Source organism: Caloenas nicobarica, chromosome 18 (genome assembly GCF_036013445.1).
Source record: "Caloenas nicobarica isolate bCalNic1 chromosome 18, bCalNic1.hap1, whole genome shotgun sequence".
Classification (NCBI taxonomy): Eukaryota; Metazoa; Chordata; class Aves; order Columbiformes; family Columbidae; genus Caloenas; species Caloenas nicobarica.
In genome coordinates, this window is record NC_088262.1 from 7,251,952 (window position 1) to 7,279,490 (window position 27,539).

Sequence of the window (27,539 nt, forward strand, 5' to 3'; positions counted from 1 at the left end):
ATCTGGGAAGGCAAAGCTGGTGGCTGCTAATAATTGCGCAGCTCTCTAGGCTGCAGAGAGCGAGCAGTATATATATATATATATATATTAAAAAAAGTATATTTTTTAAATATGAAGAGAGAGCAAATAAAAGATTAATTAGTTACTGAATAATGGATCTGGAGAGAATAATTAGAAATCCCCATCTTAATGTAAAGGGTCTAACACAGGGCAACAGAAAGTGGGAATAGCCTGAGGTTGAAATACAGCTTTAGTAATTAATGGCTCTTTCGTACTCTCCTTGGCTATTATTTTTTATTGGATGTGGAGATTTATGGATTATATGTGCTTATGACCAAATTTACACTTGTAATTGTGGCTTAATGTTTCTGAAGCTGTTTCTGATTCAGAAGGAAGCAGGTGGGAGGATTTCTTCTTTGAAAAAGGTGTTTTCTAGCCTAGGGAAAGCAGTAGTAGAAGTCTTGGTGCTTGTGAGTGCCTGAGCACAAGAGCTCTGTTTGTGTGTGTGTGACACTGGTTGGGACTGCCTGGGGACAGAGACATGACCCTGGTGCTCACCTGCATTGGCCTGCCCCAAATTAGCCCCTGGGAGTAGAAAACTTCCCTGTTCTCATCTAAAATACACCAAAGGAAGCTGAGACAGCTGGCTTCTGAGCTTTTCCTTTTGATTGTCCTTTTTGCTGGCTCTGCTTGTTCCCCCCGATGGACCTGTCCTGCTCCATGGTCCAAACCCCTGTGGGAAGCATTTGTCTCCAGAATTGCAGTCCCTTGTACACTATGGATGCTCATCTTTCTTAGCAGGTGCTTTGCTGGAATTGAAGTCTTCCTTCACGTTTGTTTGAGATGTTTGACCTCTCTTGGGCATTGCCTCCTCCTTTTCTAGCGGTGCTGACAGTTGTGTCTCTGTTCCTTACTGCAATCAGCCTGTCTCCACAAGAACCCCCCTCACCTCCTCCACACCCTGCTCTGGCCACGCTCAGTTCAGGGTTTTCATCCATTCCCATGCCTGTGGTCTGTCACTCACAGTTGCTCCCTCCAGGCTTGATTTGCTGTTTCAATTCATTGCCTCAATCCTCATATCCTGTCTCAGCTCCCAGATGTACTTATCAAAACAGACGTTTTCAGCTTTTCCCTCCGCATGGATGGGAGGAGAAAAAAGCCACCCTCGGGATGCCTTCCTGGAGCAGGGGCTTCAGTGTTTTGCTGTATCGAGGCATCAGCACATGCAGAATGGGGATTAGTCACAGTCATCCAGTTAAACATGCACTAAACACCCTAGGAGCTGTGATACTGCCTACCTGGCCCTCATCAAACTCTAGTGATAAGCACAGAGACAGGTATTCATGTTATGGCACAGAAAAGGTGATGGGGCACGGCACACTGTGACACTGTCCTGCTGCTGGGACACTTGCTGCTTTGCATCTGGAGCTTCACAGCCGGGCGCTGTCACCATCTCCAACCCTGATGTTCTGATGTATCTGTGGAAGGATGCAAATATGGTAGGATACTGCACCCCAAACTAGGGTGAAATGGCAGGAAAAATGCTGCGAGTGATAATTTAGTGTGAAGTTGCAGTATTGGTGTGGGTGCTAAAGCTTTGCGGCAATGATTGTGCAGTCCAGAAGAACTGAGCTGCATTTTAAAGCTGACGCCTCAGAACTCGGCCACCAGCGCAGAAATTGGTAGTTTTGAACTGAAGTGCATGTTTATCTTCTGCATGTGCAAAAACAAGATTGCAGTCTCAGCCCTGGCACCGCATGTTTTCATATATATATGTCTGAGGACAGAAAGGGGAATTGGTACAGCTCCAAAGCTAACTGGAGTGCAGAGAATCTAAATTGAAAGACACAGCATGTTTGTTAAAGTTTGTTTTCTTTAGACTCTAATTATATACTTTTCAACTTTTCTGGTGAGAGACCTTTTAAATTTTAATATTTTTTTTCAAGTTAAAATCAAATGAGTAGCTTAGTGCTCCAGTTTACATTGCAGTAAATATTTATGATTCCATATAACTGCAGCTCAATTTCCCCTTGTTTCAGATCCAAATTTTCCCCACTTCACATCTGGCCTTGCATCCTGAAGCCTTTAATCCTGTAAAAGATAAATTGGAGTTGGGATGATTGAGCAGTGGCTGTAAGTGAAGCATCACAGAAGGGGGTTGCTTTGGGCTCTTTGACCCCCTAAACAAAGACAAGGGTGACATGCAGTTCCACAGCCACCAGCTCTTGGGGTCTAGGGAACTGCAGTCATCTACACACCATGTATTGCCTGGGGCATGCAAGGACAGCGGGAACCTGGAGATCTGACCTTCTTCTGTGACTCCCCTCAATTTTACTTGTCCCTTTGAAAGTGGTTGTGTGGCATTAGGATCCAGAATTGCTCAGTGAGCAGCGATTCTCTGGAGTTTTGGAGCCTCGGTTTGTTTTGTACAGGCCTGATGCATAGTCCCAGGTAAGCCAGCGATGTGGGACTTGTCTGTGTTGGTCAACGCAGAGAGCTGGAGGTTATCAGAGTGTCTGAGAGCGTTATAGGATAGGAAGAATAAGCTGCTTGGAGGAACCCATATTCCCATAGGATTAGAGGGGACTATAATTTCTTCAGGTAGGTGTATTTAGGGATATGTGAATCTTATGCTCTGTCTCAGTTTGGTTTTATTTGGCTGCAAAATTGGAGTTAATATCACACCATACCTGAGGAGTGTCCTGGGAAGGGGGAGATGTCAGTTTGTGACAGTGTTGAAGAATCTCACAGTTGTAACAGGGCTCTGGCTATACCAAGAGATGCCACAATTATTGGTACAGAAGCTCTTTCTGATGTCCAGCACCTTGAAGGTGCTGAGTTAAACCTAAACCAGGGCCCATTCAGTAGAAGACACATGGAGCTGGTCTCCTGGCTCCTTCTTTTTATAGCATTAATAGTTGTATTAGTCCGGCTTGGGGCTGCCCCTCAGTGTGGCCAGGAGAACCATCCTGGGGTACATCCTGATAAATGAGAGCTGGGAGGACCCAGCTCAAGGGCTGGAAGGACAGAGATGATGTCTGGGGCTTGGCACTGTCCCCCTTCAATTAGAACGTGGGATCCTGCCCATAAGGTTGAGTTTTATGAGTGGTTTGGAGGCTCTGTTCAATGTGCAATTAGACATGGGCAGAGAAAGAGGAGGGGAGTGGGAAGAAGCCCTTTATAAAAGGCTCCATCAAAGCTCAGAATTGTGGCCCCTAAAATGCCACCGTCGCCTGATGTGGGTAGCTTAGGGCAATATTTTTGCAGAGTTCAGAACGATGTGTCAGGGAAGTTACTCCCACTTCATTTTCCTCCGACTGTACCTGGTGAATTTGAAACACAGAAATGTGCTGACATTTGCCATCCGGAGCAGTGATGTGCTCCCAAGTTGGCCAGAAAACAGCCCCAGAGCAGTTGGAGTGGAAGAAATCAGTGTTGTATTCCTCTCGGGCAGCCAGCTGTGCTCTGTACTTTGATTTGTTTCCAGCCTACAACTCGGTTTTTGCTAAGAGGAAGGAACTTCCCTGGCAGGGGTAATGCAGGAGGGTCCGGAAAAAGGTAAAGTTTACTGATTTACTTAAACAGCATGCTTTTTCTGTGTAGGTGAACGCAGGGGAGGAGGATGCCTTGCAGTTGTGTTGCAGCCAAACTGCTCCTGCGCTGGTGCTGTTTGTGGATCAGGTGCTTTGTTCATGAGAAGGTCCCAAAGGGGTGGGAGGGGAGCAGGTGCCTCAGCTTTCCTGTTTCAGCCTTTGTCTGGCTGCCTGGAGCTGGCCCGAGCACAGCAGGGGCAGGCTGCCAGGGCCAGGCACAGCTTTTCCATCCAAGAAAGACAAGGGCGCTCGTGGCCCCGCTTCTGCATCATCAGCAGTTGGCCGAGGATCAACCACAACTTGTCTTGGTGCTTTTGGGAAGCATAGGGCATAATTTAAAGAGGCACAAAGCTCATGGTCAGCTATCTGGGTTGCTTTAGAAAGGGTCACTCACTGATGTCATGAAACCGTCGTCAGCGCAGTTTGTCTCATAGTGTCTAAGTACTTTTCTTGGGTGGGAAGTCAGGGGAGTCTCATGCCCAGCTGCTTGTTGTTTGTGCCAGCTTGAGCCCCTTGTCCACCCTTTAGGTTTACAGTGGTAGAGTGTCCAGTAGCCACAGGAGGTGGACAAGCGTGGGCAGGAGATGCAGGATGAGTGAGGTGGGTCAAATGTGTGGTTGTGGTGTGAGCCTGGGAGCTTTTGCTTGAGGAACAAGCTCTAGAACCCTGCGACTGTGGCGGCACTGCACTCTCACCCTGTTCAGGGTACCTGGAGGTCTCTGAAGGAGCTGGTAGGTGGGGTTAATAAAAGTGGAGAGGAGATGGTCTAACCTCAAAACTTTAACAGGATGTGCTCAGATAGTTCTTGTCTTATTTTGCTTTTTCCTGGTTCAGCCTTATGTTTTCCCATTAATAGTTATTGATGTTTGCATTTCATGATTGGGGGAAATAGAGCAGCAGAGAAACTGAAACCTGTGCCTTTTGCATTGCTTGTGGATCTGGGGATCCTTCCCTGTGGGCACTGAGATGGCAAGATATGTGGCTGGGTGGGTGCAGGAGCTGAACACACAAAGCTGTGGGCATAGCTTAAATTGGCATCATTGCATCAGCAGCATTTCAGCAGGGTTCACTAATTTGGGATGCTTCAAATTCACCTAGTCAGCTAAAGGTAGATACGGTAACAGATCTTGCTCTTCTCTTGATTTTTGTACCTTGCCCTGAGGACCATCTTCTCTCCTTATGCCTGGAGTCTGTAAGAAAACACCTTTAGAACTTGGTTTCTGTGAGGCTGCAGGTTAACCAGAATAGTAGAAATAAACAAAAATGTCAAAAGCCAGGGGCTCCCTAGTCAAGCGTACATGATTACTGTTACATAAGCTAATTCAGAGTGCTATAAAAACCATTAGGTTTTTGAGTTTTGTTTTTTCCCCAGGGAAATGCTGCCAGAACTGTCACATCTCCTGCAGCTCAGACATGGGTACCCTCACTACACAGCATAGCCCTCTACTTGTAATTGTGGCAACTAAGCAAACTGGGTTTGGGAACCCCTCTTGTAGACCTTGGTCCAGACCTTCAGATTACTCTAACCTTTACCGCATCCTTTTAAAGTTTCCCATTGCCATACTGGGATCCAGGCTGCGAGTGCGGCACTTCTGGTCCAGCTGGAAGCCATGGGATGTACAACATCTCTTTGCAGTATGATGGTTTTTAGCACAAACTGTGCTTTTTCACCTTAACAGAGCAGCAGAGGGGTTAACTAGAGACTTGCGGTTGCAGCCTGATCGCTTTGGATGTGTCCTCAGATGAGGTCATATGAATTTCTTTGGGCAGCCTCTATTCCCCTTTGTTTTAAGTGCCACACTGGTCACCCCAGCTGTGTGGATCTCCATGCCAAAGACCATCCCTGTGCACGGCTCGCTCTCCTCGGGCTCCCTAGCGACAAGCCCTTGTTTGACGTGTGTCCTCTTGGTCTTTCTCATCACGAGGGTGAAGTAGCAAAGGGTGAAGCTTGGTCACCATCCAGCCTGGAGAGTTCCTCCTGCAGCAGTGCAGCTGCACGAGTGCAGCTCTGCATGAATTCCCAACTCCAGGCACCAAGAAGTTAAAGCAAAAAGGCTGCTCTTGGTTCAGGTGCTCTGTTTCCTGCATGGACACATGAGGATGGTGCTTGTGTAAGTAATGCAGACACGTGGACTCTGAGCTGCCTGGGGGAGTCCCGTGGGTTCCCATGTGCTTCAAGCAGCGTGGGTGCTTGTGTGCACAGCTAAGAAATTAAGGAATAGTGATATGCGCCGTGGGCCTGTTCAGTATTGAGGGGATGGGCTGCCTTGTTATCCTGTTCCCTTACAATACCTGTGATTCATCTCCAGTCTTATATATCATCTCTTTTAGTCTCCAAAAGCCACTGCAGGTAAGTGGGTAGATCTGGTGCTTTTTTGTACAGCACCTGGCACTATCGGCTCTGGTGTGAGGAAACTAGAGGCAGTGAAATATAGATCAGTAGTTCAGAAATGACTGAGGATTTAATTCTCTGTAATTCTTGAAGGCTTTAGCTGCTGACTCTGTGTTAAGATAATTGTTTTCCTCACTGGGATGTGATATGGGTTTGTTGATGAGTGCTGATGAGCTCCACAGGGTTACCCTGAAGAAAGGGGGTGTAGAAGTGCAGAGTGCAGCTCCTCCCAGACAGACAGTAATCCTTGAGGTTATTCATTGCTTTGGGACCAGGTGTTTCTTTTGAGAGAACCTCAAACAGCTGCAGCAGAGAGGAGGTGGGACAGCAGCGAAGGGGAAGGGCAGTGGAATAGGATTTTTTTCTCATTGTGAAGGATGGAGGAAAAAAACCAACCCAAACCCAGTCCTCTAGAGGAGAGCACAGTGCCTTGGGCAAGAGAAATACATTTGTTATCACCTCTGCCAGCCCCAGCCTGTGTCCTGTGAGGGACATGGTGGTGCTGGGATGGATGTGGCTGACCCACAGTTCAGGAGCTGATGGAGCAGGTGGGGAAGAGCCATCCTGGGGCTGGTGGGAGTGACAGGACGTGTCCAGCCAAGGTGTCAGTGGGCACTGGGACAATATGGAGGAGTGTGGGGGGGGTGTCTGGCACCTGTCCCCTTAGGAACAGGGGACAAACAACCCAGAGGAGGGCAGGTGTGTTTTGACCTGGTCTGTATGTGCCAGCTTTTGCAGTGCTGGTTACCTAAGCAGCTGCGTGTGGTCACATTTCTCTTGGTTGAATATGTGTCTCTCTCTGGTGTTTGTTTTTTGTCTTTGTTGCTGAAATGTCAGTTTGCAAATCGCTCTTGGGCATGTTGGCAAACCAGCTGGTGGCTGCCCAACTTTCCCTTTTCCCCTCCAAGTCTGGTGTCCCTCATCACGTGGGCAGAGGCGAATTCCCCAGCCCTGGCTGCCCACCACAGGCATCCTCTGAGCCTCCAGCACATCCGGCGGTGGCCGGTGTTTACCAAAACCCCTAATTGTACCTTCGGCAGAGAGCACCGATTTACTACTTGCTATATTTATCTTGTGTCTAGGGCTGCAGAAGAGATGGGAGTGCAGCCTTTCATGCCCTTTGCAGAGAGATGACTTGTTTGTAATGCAACTCTGCAGCTGGGTTGGCGGATAAAGCACTGTAGACGTTCAGGGCTGACCTGCAAAGTGTGAAGTCGTTCTGCAGAAATCTTAGTAGCTATGGAAGCAATGAGCAAAGTCCATGAAAAGCAGCAGTAGCAAGAGGCATTCTTGACTGACTCAGTGGAGCAGTCCCTCTTTGGTTTAATTTTTTTGTAGTTTAATTTCTGGTCAAAAGCATGTTATGATGTTCAGAGAAGTGTCTGGGCCTGGATGATTTTGCTGCTAAATGAAAATAGTGTCTGCTGCCCTGTTTTCTCTCCTTTAGTGGATCAGCCCTTCTTCAGCAGTGGGGACTTAAGGCAAGGTAAGACCATGGTGGTGTCCTCTGGCTGCATCATGCCAAGGCAACATCTGTGTTGTGAAATCTGTACAGAGCCCATTGCCTGTGATGGCCCCACAGACAGCAATATTTTGAAAATCTCTGTGTTTAGGAGGCAAGAAGGTGCAGAACAAATGGCCAATGCTCAAAAGAAGAGCAAATACAGCAATACCATTGGGAAATCTTCTTTCTCCCAGCAACCACTGGGTGGAGAATGACCACAGACCTGTTTTGGGGACTCATGAGGTGAGTTGGAGAAGACAATGTTGAGAGGACAAGACTGATGGAATGGAGGAGTCTGGGAGGGAAAACTTAAGTGGATGATTGTGGAAGAGTTAACATTTATCTGAGGCTCCCTGTGCTCTCCTGGGACCATGAGCATCCAGTCCCGCCTCACCTCTTGCTCTACACTGCCAGCTGCTATTAATACTTCAGCACATGAGTGCTCAAGCACAAGCAGAAAGCCCAGGGAGGATATGCATGGGAATTTTGGTAGTTTGAGGCTTTCGAGCAGAGAGATTGAGAACCAGCATGGAGGAGAGCTCTAACAGGGGTTCTCATTAAAGATACATCCATCCACAGGATGGGACAGGACAGAGAGAGACTTGTGGGCTTGGGGCAGGAGGGGAGATGTGCTGCTGGTTTAGCGATTCCCCTGCTGCAACTCACTGCTTCTGGGTGGCAAGGATCTCTGTGTCCTGGGCATGGTCTTTGGCTTGGGAAAAGTACTAACTTAGGAGGATCTGTGTTCCCCTGCATTGAACAAATACAGGTTTTCATAAGAAATAACCATGGAGGGACAAAATAGTGCTTGGCAGCAAGTGTGGAGCAGCCAAGAGCTGCGGTCCAGGGTAGGGCAGGTCTGTGTCTGCCCAGCTGGGAGATGGGGAAGGAGCAGTGGGGAGGCAAATTAAAAATAACCGGCAAAGAGCAGGGTAGAAGCATTCAGAGGATAGATGCCTCCCTTGGAAAGAGGGGCATCTCCTTCATTTTTTTTTTAATGAAAAGAAGAGTTTTAGTGTTTTTTCTTCCCCATTCTCAAGGCTCATATAAATGTAAATGAAAAGTTTTTAGAGCAAACAGTGGAGGCTCAGATTCTGTCATCTGCTGGTTGGGTCCAGCCTGGGGGTAAATGGCATAGAGGGAATATAATGGGGTAACACTTGATTGCACTGTTTGAGTTTGGACCTGTATTTCCTCATGTGAAAATGCTTTACTGAACATAATTTGATTTAGGTATGGTCTGCTCCGCCACACTGTCCTTCCCCTCTGTACCCTCCTCCCAGCTCACCAGTGCTGCAGATAGCTGAGCTTGTGAAAGAACCAGTTGAATTCCCATTTTTCCTGCCTCTCCAGGCCCTGGAGGTCTTTGCCTGCTCTGGCTGCTTTGTCAGTGCGGTTTGAACCTCTGATCCCTGCAGGGACTTGCAGTGTTCTTCCTTTCCAGCTCACTCAGCAGCAGTGCTGGGGTTAGAAGGTGATACCTGCCTGGTTTGCTAAAAGCCCTGGTAGAAGCGGCTGGCTGTGACTGTGGGAAGCAGGTAGAAAATAACATGTCTGCTGGATGAAATGCCACAGGAATGCAATCATAACATAAACCTAGAGAGGCAGACAAGGAATTGCAAATAGGATCTACCTGAATATCTGCAGGTATCTGCTGCTGCTGGTGAGAGTGTCGATAGTCTTAAAGCCCCTCCTGGCTGCACACCGATGTCCTGAGCTCTGTGGTGGCATGTCCGTGGTCAAGGTGAGCTTGTGCTGTCCACAGCTTTCCTGCTTATCTACATGTTCGCGCACAGCAAGCGGTTTATTGCTTAGCAAAGGGCTTGGGTGTTGCTGGGCTGGCCTAGGAAAGGTGTCAGAGAAAATTCAAACTGAGCCTGGAGCAGGGTTGGGTTTACTTTCTTTCTTGTGATTTCCTTCCTTGCTTTCTCCGCACCTGGCAGCGTTTCCTGCTGGCTCCTGCTGCTGGTAATGTTTAAACCTGTGAGGTGGGGTGAGGGAAAGCGTGTGCACCCCTGTGCCAGCGTCGGCAAGCACGGGGCGGCAGCAGAGAAAGGCCGCTCTTTTGTTTCAGGTTCTTGTTTGCAAATGGAAATTGGGTTTATTTTTATGGTAGATGGTGGTGGTTTCCTAAAAGTTGTTGTGTGGTGGTTTTTTTTTTTCTTTTCCCCCTCCCCATGGCTCCGTCAAAATGCAGCCCTGGGGGTTCTTGAACCCTGAGAAAACAGCCCCAGCCAGGGGAAGAGTCTTCTCTGTCCCCTCCCCAAACCCTGTGTGTGCTTGCAACCTTTTTAACAGTAGTATTAGAAAATGCAATATATTTTCTTCCTCTATATAGACTTGTATAATACACAAACCACCAAATACCCATTTAAACAGGCATGTGGTGAGCTGCTCAAAAACTGAAGAGAGTGAGGGACTCCCAGCCCTATAATACACAAGTTGCTGGAACTGCACCTTCAAAGGGAGCAAATACCAACACTGGCATCGTGGGCACAGCGTGGCTGAGCACCCCCCTCAAACACAGGCACCCCAAAGCCGCTGCTACCCGTGGCGGTGGCAGGAGCACTTTGTGAGCACTGCTTCAAACAGAGACACATGACTGGACCTTTAAAGTGAATCCATTAAAATTTCCTTGAGCTCTTGGAGTCTGAATGAGGGCACCTACCTGAAGGTTTTATGAATTTAAAGTCCAATTGCCTTATTCATTTGGATTCATTTTCCCACGTGCCTCATGGTGATCTGCCTCATGAGAAATTATGCCCTTTGCTTTTGTTCCTCCTGATCACCTGGATCTTGATGGGTTAAAGTCTACAAATGTGTGTGCTGCCTCCATCCCTTTTTCCTTTCCATTCACCTTCTTCCTTTCCATTCACCTTCTTCCTTTTTGATACTTCCCCTGAGCTTTTCCCTTCCTCTCCAGCATAAGGAGTTCAGCAATAAAGGCTGCTTGGTGGAGGCAGCAGGCTGGATTTCATGCTGCATGGGGCTGTGCAGCTCCCTTGGGTTCTTGCTTTGTGTTTGGCACCTTTCGAGATCTCAGGCAGGAAACACGGTTTTGGTCTGTGCCTGGGAAAACATTGCTTATTGTCCCCTCTCTAGCGCCTTAGGCACTGGCAGCAGGAACACGCAAAGCTTTAACAGCGAAGAACAAGAATTTGGGAAGGAATCTAAATCTCCCTGCCCAGGGAATAATCCTCTGGGGATTAAAGAGAAACTTCGCTAAAGGATGGACCCTCCTGCAGCTGCCTCCCACCAGCTGTGCCCCATCTCCTGTGCCATGGGGGTGCTGGCCTGAGCCTGCTGCTTGGTGTTGGCTGTGTTTCTGCCTCTGGTTTGGTGACATTGACTCTCCATCAGCTGCTGTGGGAGGAAGCACACGCATTTGATAGGATTTTTCATATTGAAAAACAATGCAAGGTAGGTCCAGGCTGTCCAAATGTCACAGCAGTGCCCGAAGTATTTCCTTTGGAGGTTTATTTATTCAGCCAGGAAACAATTTGTCTTTCTGCCCTTGCTGTGGGGCGAAGTGCCAGGCTCTGTCACAGCTATCACACTTGTGATTTTTCCCATGTGAACTGTGAGCTTTTTGGGGCAGAAAGTTTCATGTGTACCACGCTGAGCACACGAGGGTCCTGCCAGGACACCTGGCCTGTGGCAGCAGGGATGTCACGGCTGCTGGCATCTGCTGTCCCTGCCTCTGGGCTGCGGGAGGGATGGCTTGTTTGCCAGCTCTGGGGATGGAAGCTGTGTCCTCACATCTGGCTGGGTGACTCAGGCTCTGCACTATCAATAGGAATTGGCAGCGAATGACACGGGAGGGTTGTGTGGGGCGGTTTGGGCAGCGCTGTGCCCACAGGCAGCGCAGGCATCATCTCAGAGGTGCCAACGTGACGTCCCCACTGCCTGCCCAGGCTGCCGGCCAAGTGGAAGTTTCCGAGGGATCAGCCCATCGCTGCAGCCGTGCATCCCTCCATCCCAGCCGCAAGAGGAGGATCTGGTGACAGGCTCCACAGGGCTGCTTCGCTCCCCCTGCATCCCTGTGCCCTGCCTGGGCATCCCGGGGGAGGAAAACCACTCTCAAATTTTGCCTTCTCTCCACTGCGGGACTGAGGAGAACACCAAGGACTTCTGCCCACGTAGAGACTTTTGGGTTGGCTGCAGAAATCCTCCCCTTATTGCCGTTTTGCAGAGGGGCTCGGTGCCAGGGCCGGCGGTGGAGCTCTCCGGAGGGATGCACAGGGCGAGTAAACACGTGCGGCGCTGGGGTCCTGCCTGGTAGCAGCAGCAGCCCGTGATGCTGTGCTGGGAATGAAGTCAGCCTTCATCAGCCAAATAGTTTATGCGTGAATCGGAACTTCAGACCTGGCAGGGTGGGGGAACGTGCAAGGATCCGTGTGCTTTTTGAATGCTGGAGCCAAGGAAGGAGGAGGGGATAGAGGAAATAGCAGGAAAAATAAGACTGGGGAAACGGGGAGAGATTTGAGAAGCTGGATGAGTTGTTCGCTCTGTTATTGCAAGGAGCCAAGTTCCTTAAGCATCTCCTGGTGGATATTAAGAGGGAGCTGTGGAGGCTGGAGCGTTCCCCTGGACACTGGCATGCTGTAGCTTTAAGACTGTCTTCCAGAGGACTCGGGATTTCCAGTTTTCCTGCTCCTGGTGGAGTATTTCAGGGAGTTACGGGATTTTTTTTTGGGTCATGCACCCCCTTTTTCTTTTTTCTTTCTTTCTCTTCCTATCTTACTCTTCCTTTTCATTTCAAAGAGACAAAGCTACTTCAGTTTGGAGCACAAACATATGATCAGCACATGGAAATGTGGTAATTTGGATGCATTCATGATTGCAACAGATTGAAGAAATTAGACCAGACAAAGAGCTTTTTTTGGAAGAGGAGGAGGAGGCAAGGCAAGGAGGGAGGGAGAGTGGGGGAAAGAAGGGGACGCCACCGAAAAAAGGGACGGCTGTGACACGCGAATGCTAAATATATCCCGTAGTAATGGAGAGGGACCGAATTTCAGGTAGGCTATTGATCTTTTAATATGTTATATTCTGTTTCTGCCCTCCTGCCTTTCCAGCAGCTTCTGCACTTTAAGAAAAGAAACAGCCACATTCCGGGTGGATTTCAGCTGATTCCTTTTTTTTTTTTTTTTTTTTTGCAATGCTTCCTTTCTGCCTTTTTTTTTTTTCCTCCATTCTCCTGAGCCCTCTAGACAGAAGGTGGTTCCAGCAGAAGCTGGGGCGGGGGGTGAAGGGGGGAAGCAAGGGGGAAAAAGAAACTGCTTTCTAGGTCTGGATTTCATTTGAGTCTGTCTCTCCCCCCCTGCTCCCATGTGCCGCACGGCGCGGGGGGATGAATGCTGAGCCTGTTAGCTCAGAGCTGCGAGCTGGGAAGAGGGAGGAAAATAGCCGAGCTCTTGGCATGGAGACGCGTTTCTGCTCTGAAGGTTGGCTCCTGAGTTTGTGTGTGTGTTGTGGTTGGGCTTTCTTTACTTGCCAAAAGTATCTTCCCCCGGTTTTCGCCCTCCCATCCTGGCTGGCAGGGCAGGAGCTGCCTGCGTGTCCCGCAGCCGTTCCTTGCGCGATGCCGGAGCTGGTGGCCGGTGCCCCGGCGTGGGCTTCACCTTGCTGGCCATGCGTGGGGGCATGCGGATGGGTGGGGGAGAACAGAGGAATGAATAACTGCATTTAATTCCCCAGCTTCCCTGCAAATGCTGGCTAATGGTGCATGTCTGAGTGGTTCCAAAAGCTGCTCCTGGGTATATCGAGCTGTTGGGGAGCAATGTTGCAGCGAGCTGCTTCAGGGATGGCCGCGACTGTAACCGTTTGCTTCCAGCAGCGGGGAGAGGGGACAGGCGGCGTGGTGTCACCCAGGGGCTCACTCTCTGCGTGCATGGCCAGAATGAAAGTGGGAAAGCAAGGGAGACGAGGTGCCTTTGCTAAAATTGCAGAGCCGGTGTGCTGCAGCGCAAGGGGGGGTGTCCCTCGTCCCAGCCCGTGTGGCACCGCACAGCTCACCCTCCTCTGGCGTGGCAGCCTGGGGAGGCACAGGCCTCTGCTCCTGGGCGTTCCCAGCCGGCTGCTGGGCATCGGCACTGGGAGGGAAACCACACGGATGAGAGGAAACGCTCAAGCCCAGGGTGGAGTGAAACTGTGGCCAGAGAAAGCTGCTCCTGTGGCTGGTCCATAGCAGACCCACAGGGCTCCATCCTGGGATGTGCCGAGAGCACCTGGTGCCCGTGGATGAGGACTTACCTGCAGGAGCACTGTCGACTTCCCGCTGTCTCTGGAGAGCACAGACGGCACCCTCGTTCCTCTCTTGCTTGTGCTTACTCCTCTGCTTTGAGCCACTTCAAAGCATTCCTGAGAGCTGCTCGTAACTCCAAGCGCTGTGGGTGTTGTAGCAGCGCAGGGCTGGATAGCCTCTGTCTCTACTAGGCAGGGATGTGGGGGAGACACGTGGGAGGCCAGGGAGGTTTGTTCCCACCGTGGTTTGGCCTTTCACATCTCCCGTGACATCCTCAGTGCAGTGCTGGGTCCCTTTCCTCCTCATGGATGTGGTGGGGGCTCTGCAAGGGGTTTCTGGTGAGAAAGGGGACTCCCTAGTGATGTAATCTGAGGCTCTTTGTTCCAGAAGAGCATCAAAGGTGGGTTTCTCTCAGCCCTTTAGCTGCACATCACGTTCAGCCACGAGGAGCACAGAGCCCTTGTGGCCAGGCTGGCTGTCACCTGCTCCCAAGGTGGGCAGGAGGACCCTGGGTGAGTGTCTTTGTGCAAAGGTGCAAGTGCTCTTGCTGGTCTCCGGGAGCACGAGCGATGTTTGCAAATCACCGATGGCTGAGTGCGTACGTGTTTCACTGACTTCTGCTGGAACTGGCTTTTCTGTGGGTGGTTCAGATGTGGCTGAGCTGTGGGCAGGGATGCAGACAGGGCATGTGGGTGTGCTCAGTGGCCAGGCCAGGCTGAACTAAGCATCACATGTGCTTTAACCTAAGGGAGTTGTGCTCATGGGCTTGGTATAAGATGCTGAACGCACCCCGCTCTGCCCTCTCTCAAACAAAAGTGGGTTGCGTGCTGTGCGGGACCCCAGAGCTATGCTGGCCATCTCTGTAGCATTTCTGATGTGAGGCTCAGGCATGAAATGTGGCATGGGGGGAATGGATGGCGGAAGGGCTGGTTTTTTCTGCAGACCCTGGCTTGGAGAGGTCAGTGCAGGCTGGAGGCCAGGCTGGATGGGGCTCTGAGCAACCTGAGCTGGGTGAAGATGTCCCTGCTCATGGCAGGGGTTGGACTGGATGAGCTTTGAAGGTCTCTTCCAACCCAAACTATTCTGTGATACTATAAGCTGATACATCACGGGGCTGTGGGCTCTGGCACTGCTGTGATGGTGGAGGAGAGGAGCGGGGAGCAGAGCTCAGCCTGCCCCGGGCTCCCCCTGCTATGGCCATGTGGGCACTGGGAGAGCTGGGGCTTTGGCTTTAGTGACTAACCAAAGGACTCAGTTGAAAGCAGATCTGTGCAGTCACTCTTCTGGCCCTGAACATGCTTTTAATTAATACTCTGCTGTGGGTGGGAATAGCTGACTCCTGAGTGGAGTGCGGGGCTGCTGGCTGGGGTGAGGACACCCCAGGACGGGTGGGAATTGGGCCTGGTGTCTCCTCTGAGGGCTGATTTCCCACAGCTGCTGGAGCTCGGAATGTCCCACGGGATCTGCTCTGCCCAGGGAGAGCCCAGGCTTCCTTGCACAGAGCAGTATCCCCGGTGCAGGATCCTGTCTCTGAGGATGACAAGCACCTCGTGCTCTGGGGGAGGTATTGAAGGTATGAGATGATGCTGGTGACAGGTGCACTGCCTGCTCTGGAGCAGAGGGTCTTCCTTGGCCTCTGTAACAAGGTACCAGTCTCTGGTGGTGGCTGTGGGTGCTGGTATAAGAAATAGTCTCATATAACCTTCTAGCACCTTTTAATCTGGCTAAACCATACCTCACACATTTCCACAGGCTAATACTGCATGAGAAGCCTTAGCTGTAAATGAATTTATCTTCAAGCATCCTTCTGCAATGGTTTGGGTCTGGGGAGCTGTGCTTGGGGGCTGCTGTGTTCACATCTGCCCCTTCTCTCTGCCTTGCCAGATTGTTTTGGTGGCAGCAGCCTGGAGATGGCTCTCCTGTCTTTCCCTAGCAGATGGTTCTTTTGATTAGTCCAGATCTTTCTACAAAGCCTTACTTGTTAATGTTTGTGGCCCCTTACCTCTTTGCAAAATTAAAACCAGGGCCCACAGCACCCCGGGCAGTGGGGGTTTGGTTACTGTGATGATGGGGTGACGGTGGGGTGCAGCTGTGATGGGAAAGGAGATCTGATCTCCCAGGTAAATTATTAATATTGTCTTTAAAATTGCACTGTGAAAACTCATGTTAAGAGTTAACAAATGCTGAGTAGGTAATTGTAACACCTGACTGTGAGTGGCATGTGTTAGGCAGGGCCCAGCAGCTGGGAGTGCTGTAGGAGCTTGCAAGCAATCTGCTGAACCCCAGCAGGAAGGACGGATTGTTTATTAACCCATTGCTGATCATTCTTGATCTTCCAGACATAGCTCTACTATAGACAGGTTTGTGTGTGCATATTCAGAATTTAACCTAGTTTTTTATATCATATGATGCACCTAAATGATCTGGGCAGCCAGGAGACAGCCCCTGTTTGCAGCATGTGGCTTTCAGACTAAATACATTAAGAACTGAGAGCATCTTCAGTGGTCCCCAGAGCCACCTGGGAAGCACCAAGTGCCTGGACCTGAGCAGGACCAACAGAGTATAGTGACCCTTTATATAAATGCCAAAGGGTTGTTGGGAGGGAAAGTTCTGCTTCTTCATTTTGTTAATAGTGGTTAATCTTTAAAATATCTGTAGCAGGGCAGGAGGCTGGGGTTGCTTCTGATTACTCTAGCTGTCTTTTCTGTCTCAGGTTTCTTGGTGTCCCTTTAATTCCTAGGAAATGCCAAATAAAAGCCTGATGTATTTTTTTTTTCTATGATTTTCTCACAGCTACACACCTTTTATGAAACATTTTTCTTTTTCGTCTGATATGACTTGCAGCACATCGCATGTGTGGGACACCAGATCAGGCATTTATAGCCTGAGTGGTTCCACCCTCTCTTAGATCCCACCGTGTTCATCCAGCCCAGGTGCCCAGGGACACCTTCCTGAGTGTCCTGCTTCTGGTGGCTGTTGGTATGTCCTTAGCTCTCATATCTGCTGTCAGTGTCCTGCTGCTGGTGTCCCTATGTGGTGCTGACCCCACGGTTTGCTGTGATGTGCAATGCCCTGTCCCTGAGGCCGTGGGCTTGTGTGCTGTGCCCTGTAAAAACCGCCTGCAGCTTTTTTCATCAGGGTTTTTTGTTTATGCATTTCCCTTTGTCCTAGATGTTCCATAGTAACCTATTGTGACTGCAGGTTTCAGCTCATTTAATTTTAAGTCCATGCAGGCTGTCTCCCAGGCAAGGGTTTGGGTTTTATGGGGCTGCAGACAGTTGTTTGCAGCACGCTCCATGCTGCTCCTGGCTTCCAGCTCCTGCCTGGCCAGCAGCTGCATTCCCACAGTTGTCTGAGGCACGCCAAGGTATGAAGAATTATCCATTTCCTGAGGTCTGCTCTTAAATCTGCTGGAATTTCTGCCCATCTCCATTGAATACAACCCCGTTGTGGGGCACAACTTGACTCTCACCTGACAGCACAGGTAACGCTTCTCAACATGGGTCTATTGAACTTGGCAAACCCCAGGGCAGGAGCTCCTTTGCTGCCCACCCTCCTGCTTCATGCTTTGCTGGATGACTCGGAGCCTCCCAGCAGAGCGATTCCCATGCTGCTGGGGTGAGGGAGGACGTTTCTCATGCAAGTCAGGGCCCTTCCAAGGTCCAGCATACCATAATGCTGAGTTAGGAGCAAGTACGTAGTTAGGGAAGTATGTCTGGGTCAACACATGTCTTCTGTTGCCTTAATGATCTCATGAAGCACAATATCTATGTCCTGTTGGCTTCTCCACGTGGTACTTGCAGATGTAACTAATGGACAGAATAATTTGCTAGAGAGCAGTGATGCTTCATGCTGCAAATGCTGTCGTCGAGCTCAGGGCTCCGCAGCTGGACCCTGACATTGTATGGGCAGTAAGGAAGGTCCTGGTGGGCCATGAGTCCCATTTTACAAGCTGTCTTATAGCGGAGAAAAAGCAATGTCTGTGGACAGTGTGCCTTTTACACTGAGTTTCTTGGGCTATACCCACTGCTGCTTTGCAATGGCTTCTGTTCACAAGGGCAGTTTCTTTCCTGAGCACCTACACTGAAAATTAGTTTACCCATGATCACCTCGGAGCGGGATACAACACCTTTCTGCTTCTCCTCTAGCACTTCAGGCTACTGCTGTTGTGTTTGGTTGTCCTGTGCTAGGAGCCGGGTACCGCATCCTTGGCGCAGGAATACCGCGAGCCCTCGCTGCTGGATGGAGCTGCTCTTTGAGCAGCAGGTGAGGTGAAATAGCCCTTCAGTGACTGTTCAACAGAATGATGGGATACCAATGCCAAGAGTGTTATTAGAGAATTATAAACAGCTGGTTTGTGACTCGGGGGAAAATGGGTGTGAGTTTACAGGTGAATAAAACACATTAGTTTTACAAGCAATAATCACACAATAAACCTGAAAATGCTGCTTTTTTTTGTGGAAGAGCCCAGGTTGGAAGTGACATCAAAAGATCACCTGATCCAGCCTTTTGTGGGAAAGGGAGCCTACGTGATATTATCTTATCTAGCACTGTGTCCAATCCCATCTCAAACTTCTAATGATGGGGACTCTACCATGTCCCTGGGGAGGTTGTTTCAGTGATCGATTGTTCTCACGGTAGAAAAACCTGCTGCCTGGCCTGGTGGGAATCCTGGCTTGGGAGGTGGTATAGTTGGGAGGCTTGTCCCAAACCATGGCAGTGCTTGCTTCTTCCCAGGAGTGTTTCGTGTGAACTGCTGTGTTGCTGTTACAGTGCTGTAGGGACCCCAGCTCCGGTCAGAGTTTTTGGGTGATAACTGGGTGTACCAGGAGACAACGTCTTGATGACTTGTACAGATACAGAGTGAATTGCCTGGAGCTGCACAAGTGATCTGTGTCAGATATCTCACTTGCCAGTCCAGAGACGTGTTTCCTTGACTACACTACCTGTAAGAGAGAGAGAAGAGGTTACTTTAACTGCTTCAGCTGGCCTTTGCAAACCTATATGCTCCAGAAACTCCTTGCTGCTGCTTTCTTAGCACATATGCAGGGGCGATCGCTGTGTAAGAAGCATCTTGGTTGGCTTCACTAACCACCTGAATGCCTCCAAGAAGTTGGTACCTGCTGAGACCAGATGACTGAGGTCCCTGGACTGACTCTGCAAGACCCCAGAGGGGGGTCATTGTGCATTTCAAGTGGGATTATCAGCAGCTGTATCCCAGCAATCTTGATAACTGGTTTCTAGAGGACTAAGGGCAGGATATCATCATCCTGAGGGGCTTCAAACTTACATCTCTTTGACTCATGAGTCTTTCACTCCCAGTGACTCATCCCCATCCCCAGAGGTTCATCGGGGCTGGGAATGGGGTGCCCATGGGCCAGGATGTGACAGGTCATGGGACCCCCCTGTCCCCAGGGCAGGGATGCTCGGCCTTGGGAAGCCGTGATGCTGGGATGCTCGCCTGGCTCCTGCACGCCAAAGGCTGGTGGGGGGTGTGTGTCCGTCTGCTGACACCCACCCTGGGCAGGAGGGCCAGGGGGTGCTCTGGGTGCTGCTGCTTTCCATCCCCAGCTCCGGGGGGGATGGAGCTGCCCGGGTCAGTGCCGTTAGGTGGCGGTGTCGGCTGCTGGAGTGGAGCCTCGGAAGGACTGGGGGGCTGTCCGGTTTCCGTTGTCCTCCACATGCCCCAAACCTCTGCCTGCTCTATCCCCGGTATCTGTGGGTCCCCTGGGAGCTCCATGCACCCCCTGGCTTGAACGTCACCTCCGGGAGCGGGACGTTCACTGCAGTTGTGTTTGGCTGTAAAAAGGCAAATAACTGCTGAGGATTACAGCAGATAGTAAATTCTGATACGTGCATATATGGAGGGATTTTATTGAGCAAAATAGATTGATATTTTTCACTACATTGCGAAAAGCATCTGGATATCCCTCTCCTAAACAGATCCACTTTTTGGCAAAGCTTTTATTTACTAGTGAATTGGGACTTCAGCTGCACCAGGAGGGAATGATCTTGTGGCAATTAAAAGCTGGGCTGTCAGAGTCTTTTTCCTGTTCTTCCACTAAATCGCTCTGTATCCTTGCGTAAATCATTTAACACATGTGCTCTAACTTCCTATGTAGAAAATGAGGTAGATATTTTCCGCTTTTCATAGGCACTTCAGGATCCTCTGCTAGACAGCTGCGAGGGATTTGTCATGATAAAGCTGGGAATTTGAGCCCTTTGAGATGCCGGCACCACTGTGCAGGGCTGGGATGAGGCTCCTTGCGGGGTGGAGGTGATGGCTGGTGCTACTCTGAGATGTGGGGCTGCGGAGTAGCTGAACATCAGGCTGGAGACACAAACCATTCTCACTGGATCTTTCTCTGCTGGAGAGTAAGGGCCAAAGAGCAAGAATATGGGATTTATTCTTGGAATGTCATGTCTGTCCCTTGGTCACTGTAGGCATGGCAAGTGCAGACAGAGCATCTTCAAGAGGAACTCTGGTGCTGAATGGTACAAAATCACCCACCGGTGCTGTGTTCACAGCTCGAGCACCACCAAACATGGGTCTCCTCTCTGCTCCACTCATCAGCGAGAGCCATCGGACTCAGTTCACCAGGGAGACGGAAGGGTACACAAACCCATTCATCCTCCCCTGCTGTCTTCTGCTGCTAACCTTCAGCTGAAGTCTTTAAACATTCTCTTCTCCCCCAGGAGATAATCTCCTTTTGGTATGGGCCTGACATTTCCCCCAATTTGTCCTCCCAAGTCCCCTCTCCGAAGCATTCAGCACTTTTGCTTTCTTGCTTTACTTCTCCCCTGTGGCTTCTCTTGGCTTCGTGATGTCAATGGGACTTGGAGTGACAAAGCTGGAGCTGCCAGTGCAGAAATGCTCACCAGAACAGCTTGTGCTTAAGCGTTCGCTGATTTATCAGGGTAGATGCAAAGCAGGCAAACTTGAGAGTGGATGAACCATTGGGCCAGGAAATAGGTCTTCAGCACCTCAAATATTTACAATTTCTTTCCCCTCTATTTCCAAGGGTTGAAGTGGAAAATTGATTGAATCCAACTTCAGCTGCCTAGAAAGGGCTGGTTGACATCTGTATTGACAGCTGCTCCCTGGAGAAGGGGGCCCTGTTGGAAACTGCCGTGTTGGTGAGCAGTTGGTTGGTTGTGTTTTGTTTCTTTTTCCAGAAAACACGAAAATTCCCAGTGGGTGGAGAGGGAAAGTGAAGGATGGAAATTGTGTGTCTCGTGCTCTCAATTGAAACACACCCTGGGGGAGGCACATCCTCCATAAGAGGAACAGCAGTGTTGGCCACGAACCAGGAAACCCTTCCCTCCCCAGGCAGCGAGAGCTGAGTGCCACAGGCAGCGTTTCCATCCAGGAAGGCTGTTCCTGGTTCTTCTTGTGCCTCCTCACCCCTTGGGACACCCACTGGAGTGGCCTGTTTATAAGTGCGGGTTGTGCTTAGGGGCTCTATCCGTTTTGCTCATTTTTTTTTCTAGCACACTGGTGTTACTGGTAGTGCTGGGCTCTGTACTCAGGCTGTTCACTGGTGGTGCTGTGAGAACATGGGGAATGTTGTCAGATCTTGAGTAATGCCCTCAGCATTGGCTGAGGTGTGTGATTTGGATCCTCCTTCACAAATGATCTGGCAGGAGGCGTGTTGTGGAATTGGTCCTTGCTTGGCTCAGATACACGTGTGCACCCAGGACTGTGCTGAAGCTGGGTGGCTAAAACTGACTTTTTATCATATGGCTGATCCCCAGATTGGTTCAGATCCATGTCTGGTGTCCTCTACTTGCTGCTGTTGCTGCTCCGAGGCTGCTCAGAGTGGGGGCTCTTCGTCTGCAGCTGGAGAGGAGACTGCATCTTGCCCTGTACAAAGGCAAGAAGGGGACAGCCAGCAGCACGGCACCGAGGGGTGGAGGAAGGGGATGTGCAACAGCTGGCCATGAGAGGTGGTTTAGTTGTAGAGGCTGAAGGGCTGCGAGGCGACTGTGTGAACGGGAGTGCTGCAGACCTGGGGGAAGAAAAAATGAAATATTTTAAAGAAAAGGGACTCGAGAGGCAAAAGGAGGGCTATCAGGAGGGCTTTGCAGCAGCAGGGGTGGGGACTCAGCCTGAGCTCTCCCTTTCTTGGCTGGATGCCTTCCTCCCCCTCTTCTTGCTGCCTTCCTCCCCCTCCTCTCCCTGCAAACAGTGTTTCCTCTTGCAGGACAGCGGAGACCCAGACCCTGCTCCAGCTCTCGGAAGGCTCGGGCTTGCCTCCTCGCCCAGGCTCTGCTCATCTGCCAGACCCTGTGCTTAGCAAGGGGAGGTTTATTTTACTGCTGGTTACCTGCAGAGCAATGCGGATCCCTCTGTGAATCTAAACAATAAGCAGACAGTGCGGGCCTCATTTTTCTGCATTGAAAGAGTTCATTATACAGCATTTAAGTAGCCATCAAAACTGAGTAACTTATTCCTTTTCTTTGATTAAACTTTCTCTTGTACAAGAATGCACATTGTCTTGGTGGCCACCAGCGCCCTGTTTCTGGTGGGAGCCCCTCTGTGCCCTGGCAGCAGCGAGCATTGCACAACGTAACTCATGGGAAATCCGGTTCTTTGTCAGATGTACTCTTCAAAGGCACCTTGGTTACGCTCAGGACATTCTGCTGACAGATTTTCCCATGAAATAAAAAGTGCTAGCTGTTGATGTACAAATGTACCTGATGTTTAAACTTTTACTGTCAAATTTTACTGCTGCTGGCGTAAAATCCAGAGGGCATGATGGTGTAAAACAGAGGATAGCTTTAGCGGACAAAAATTGTCTGAACTTTAACAGAAGTTCATGTCGTGTTTTGAGTTGAAATTCAGGTTGCTGCTTTTCCCAGGTACAATAGCCGCATCCCTTCAGGAGCTGGTACACGGTCCCTGAGTGCAGGACATCGCTGGGAAGGACAGACAAAAGCAGGACTGTTCACTAATTGCTGCTGGCCACTGGGGAGAAGCTGTTTGAATTAATTGAACTCTCTCACTTCCTTCTCTGTTTAAACAGTAAATATGGATTGCATTAGACCATGTAGGCTGGCTATGTCTGTGGGATGTGTAGAGTGTGGCAAATGTGTGAGGATGGCAAAGATAGTGCATGAAGCTTGGAGGCTTCACCTCCATGCAAAGCCCACGTACCTCTTGCTGTTCCCACCTCTGCCTGTCCCAAGGTACTCAGCTCCCAGTGACTGTCACATGTGTCCCTCCTGTCACTTTAAGTTTTGGCTCCCAGGTCTCTGATTTGCCTCTGTTGCCTCTTGGATGGTTTAAGTATTTTTCTTGTCTTCAGGAAAGTGAATTAATGTCAAGGGCTGCCAATATCTTTAAAGCAGCTCTCTGAGGCTGTTACTCACAAGTGAGTATGAGAATTTTTTTTTTTTAATGCAGGTATGTCAGATCTATCATCAAAATAACCCATCAGAAATATCCCCTTCATAGCACTCTCATTCATATTGCATGGACTTAATAAAGCCAAGCTGATTTCCAGTATTCTTCCTGGCTTGGAAGAGTGCTTTAAAAACAAACAACAAACCTAGTGTTTTCCAGCAGAGATGCAGCATTTGCTCTGCGGGGAGCTGGTTTCTCTCAGGAAGCGCTGGAAGTGGCTGTTTGGATTTGATACCTGGCTCATCAGCTGGATCTGTGGTGAACAGGAACATCTTACGTTGCAAGGATTTTACTGTTTGCCATTTAAATAGAAAGCTGCCCTTTGAATATTAAGAGTTAAGGGCAGATTCTTGACTGACGTGGACTGTCAGAGCTCCACCAACTCCAGCAGCTGAAAGTGTATTCCCTCGCAATCCTGCTGCGCTTGGCATTTTCCTCGGGTTATATAAACATCCCTGTTTTATAGATGAGGCCAGGACATGCAATCTGCAAATTGCTGACAGTCCCTCGCAAGATGCGGAGCCGCACCAGAAGCTTTGGCAGCCCCATGGCGTTGGGAAGGGATGGGAGTTGCCTTGGGCAGAGCAAAGCCAGTGGGATCCCGCTTTGGGTCAGCCCAGTGCCTGCTGCTGCTGAAGAAGTTGTTAGGAGCTGATTGAGACACAGCAAGAGGCTCCAGCCTCAAGTACCTGCACAGCAAAAGGTCCTCCTCGGGAGGGTGGACTTGCTTGTGTGGCTCCACCTCCTTGTGCCTTCCTAATCTCCTCTTGCAGATGCAACTGTCCATGGGCTTGGGATGCTGCCAGCCAGACCTGCACACCCACAGCACCTCGATCAGGCTTTTCTCTCTAGGAAGGTGTAGGAGTTGAGGTTTATCTCCGTGCTGGCAGGTGAAGGAGGATGCCGCACCTCTGGGGGCTGGGCGGAGTGGGAAAGTGGAGAAGCAGGACATGGACTTTGAGGAGCTGCATTTCATGGGGTTGCCTTCAATCTAGAGCGCTTTGGGATTTTCAAGGGCCCTGGAGAAGGAGTGTAGCCATAAATCTGGGTCATAAATAACAGCTCCTTGCTCTTCTAGTGATTTCTGACATGCTGTGCTTTTTTGACAACAAATACAGCAACTGGCTGTAATCCACAGGGGCTTTTCTTGGCTCTCAAGCTTGAGAAAGTGCTCGCTCCAAACAGACTTGGCCGTAAAGAGCTTCCAGCTCTGGGTGTGAAGGTTAGAGGGGAAAGGAAGCAAAAGCACAGCATTGTGAGGTTCCTTCATTGCCAGGCTGAGATTTTTTTTTTGTTGTTGTCCTCAAAATTGGGAGGCTTGATGGGTGATGCGGTGGCTGCTTCTATGGGACCTTCCAGCATCACAGCTCCAGGAAAGCTGCACAGCTCCCTCAGGAGAGCAGCTAAGGGAAATGCAGAGCAAGTACATCCTGTAAATGCCAAACAGGTCTGACTGCTGTGGCTGGAAATTAATCCTCAGGTGACTGGTGTGGGATGGAAGAGCCCTAGTAATAAAGATGGACATCCAGTCTCTCTATTGTCATCTAAAAGACCAGGAGTGGTAATGAGATGCAAAGAGGTCATTGTCTTTGGGATGGGAACATTTTCAGGAAACCCCAGGCAGTGTGGGACATTAAGAACTCCATCTGGGTTGGGATGTTTCTCCCTGGAAGATCCTTGGTTCACCCTCTGCAAACCATCCTGCTGCTGTGTAATGTGAACTGCGGTCAGGCCTTGCCAGGCAAACCCCTGGCTGTGCCTCGGTGTGGAGAGGCTGTCGCTGTTTCCTTATAAGATGAGGTTTTTATTTTGCTTTGTTCCGTAGTCAGCTTTCCTTGAATTTTGCCAGATCTTCCCTCTATTAGCTAGAAGTTTGCTAGATGTCGAAGGAAGGCACTGTGTTCACAGTTGTTTTTTAAAATGCCTAATTTGGGAAAATAAAGAGAATTGTTTGATAGTACTGCTCTGCCTCTGAGTAACAGGCATCGCTAGGGCTGTGCAGAGGGAGACTGCCTGGTTCTCAGGACGAGGATGGATTGTCTTTGTGTTCTCAAGCCTGCAGATGCTCAGCACATCTGGCATGGGAGAGCTGGGCTGGACTATTTGCCTTCTTTAGAGACTGGAAGCAATCCAGCCTGCCAGTTCCTGCAAGCTCATCCTGTGGTTTAGTGGATAATACCGATCCTTGTTCAACTCCCACGCTTTTGTGCAAGAGGGTAGGGAGGACTTTGGAGAGCTTGTACTGTGCTGGATCCCAGCGCATCACTATGGAAAGCAGTGTGAATGTTCATTGTGCTGCAGAGTGCTTGCCTAGTAGTTTTACTAAAATGCTTTTTATTACATAAGAATGACCATGAAAATCATGACAGGTTGTAGCTGGTCAGCATGTGTCAATGACGTAGGGTGGCAGCAATAACTGAAGAGGAATGCTTGCTTCTTTGAACTCTGAAGTGTCTTCATAAGTGCACTTACAGGAGTTTGACTTCTGCTGACTTTGTCTCCATCTCTGCCGGGATGATTGCGTGTTGTCTGTGTTCCTGTGCAATTGTGAGCCTCAGAAACCAGGAGCTCATCAATCTTTAGCCGTGATGGCTGCAGAGACGAGCTACGTGAACCTGCATTTTCTCAAGTAATCAGTAAAGCTGCTGAGCGATGCAAATTGAAGTGACAGCCAAGTCAAGACTGATCTGCTAGAGAGGAGCCTGCAGGCTTTATTCTGCACCAACGTGACTAAAAGCAAATCCAAGTGTCCCAAACCTTGTTATTCTCAGCAAACCGAGGACAGTCCAGTGCTGTTGGTGGTGTGTTCGTATCACATCTAATGAGCAACTTGGCGAGGCTGTTCCTTGTCCACAGAGCAGAGGGGACATGGCGAGCAAGAGGTGATGTTGGCTTTCAGTGCTAGGGTGTCCCTTGGCCTTTCTGTCCCGAGTGGCAGCGGGACACAGATGGGTCCCCTGGACAGGGCAAAGTGGTTCTTCATGTCCAAGAGCTTGTTTCAGATGGGCCTCACTAAAGCTGTGAAACACTGAAGCTTTTAGCCACATCTGATGGGAGGATGCTGTAGCTGCGCAACAGCACTGCCCTCCATCTGTGGATTAAATGCTGATGAAGGTGTTTAATGAAGACAGGAGGTTACACCAAAGAGCAGGACAGCACAGAACAGAGCAGAATCTGTGAGCGAGCCTGGCAGTTCTGCCTGCGCTCCCGCCTCCCCTAAATCCGTGGATGTATGGAAGATAAATGAGGTGAGCAGACTTTGGTATGAACGTGGCTGGCAGCAGAGGCAGATCACAAATTAAACATGTGCGTTGTGAGAAGGGGCCTTTCTTGAGGCAGACAGAGTTCCGCTGTTGCCGTGCAGTCCTATTCATCTCCAGCTCTGATGCTGAACATCATTATCAATGTGTTTATATGAAGCTTGGCTGCAAAATGGCTCATCATCCTCAAGTGTTGTTTTTTTTTTTTTTTGAGCAAGTCTGTAACTTTACTAAATGCTCCTTTTATTATGCTGCCAGGGGCTCTCCCAGAGGCCAGTAAAGGAGGTGGCCTGTTTGGCCACAGTGATATCTGGACCGGAGGTTCAATTCCCATGTGTCTTAAATCTGTCTGCAGACTGGCAAGCGACCAAGTGGGCACTTCTTTCTCCAAGTAATTGACTGCTTGTGTGCAAATTGGCTTCTAGCTGCTTCCACGATGCCTGGCTCACCAGAGTCACACAAGTCACACATCCTCTGCCATCACGCTTGCAAACCTTGCTGAGTGCCCGGGCTGTGCAGGGGATGGTGAGGATGGGGACAGCCCAGCCCTGCTCCTGCATCAGGCCACTGTCCTTGGCTCTGAGCGAGCACCCAGAGCTGCTCTGGACCGTTAGCTCTTCTCTGCAATGTATGGAATGGCTGTCCATCCTCCAGCTGGCAGGCAACGCTTTCCTGAGTTACGACCAAGTGTTGTGGAGAAGATTTGTTTGGAATCCGCCTCAAGAAATGGAGCCAGAGCTGGAGATGGGATGCCCCTGGCAGGGGCTGCACAGACCTGTGGCCAGAGCTGGTGGCAACGGCGTGTGTCTGCGGAGTGATTGAGGGTCCTTCTTCTGGGAGGGTGTTGCTGATAAGTCAAGGCACATGTTTTTGCAGAGGAGCAACCCCCAGGGACCCGGATGCTGGATCAGGGCAGCAGGGCAGTTCTGTTCGACTCTCAGGAATGTTGTCTGGTTGTTAAACCGACCGAACTGGGGTACTGTGGTGCAGGGGGGGATTTTTCTGGAGGCTGAGGGGAAAAGGTATGTAAAGACAGAGCTCAGGTCTGGCAATTTCTTTCCTTGTGTTAACATAAACACGGCTGTGTTGGTCTACCCCGCGATGACTCACTTGGGAATAACAGTATCCCTTGAGCTTATA

At 49.9% G+C, this 27,539-nt stretch overlaps 1 protein-coding gene across 3 annotated transcripts in view; it reads left to right on the forward strand.

The window, feature by feature from the left end:
• Positions 1 to 27,539, forward strand: part of SEPTIN9 (septin 9) — a 119,710-nt gene that overhangs the window by 22,449 nt on the left and 69,722 nt on the right. Inside the window, exon 1 of one of the 3 annotated variants that reach the window (XM_065647928.1) lies at positions 12,420 to 12,507. The exons of 1 other annotated variant lie outside the window; for it this stretch is intronic. In XM_065647928.1, the coding sequence (XP_065504000.1) occupies positions 12,486 to 12,507 (22 nt within the window). In that variant the 5' untranslated portion in view covers positions 12,420 to 12,485. Of the gene's footprint in view, positions 1 to 12,419; positions 12,508 to 12,839; positions 12,934 to 27,539 lie in introns of those variants that run through there. One more of the 3 variants, XM_065647924.1, reaches the window with a different exon arrangement.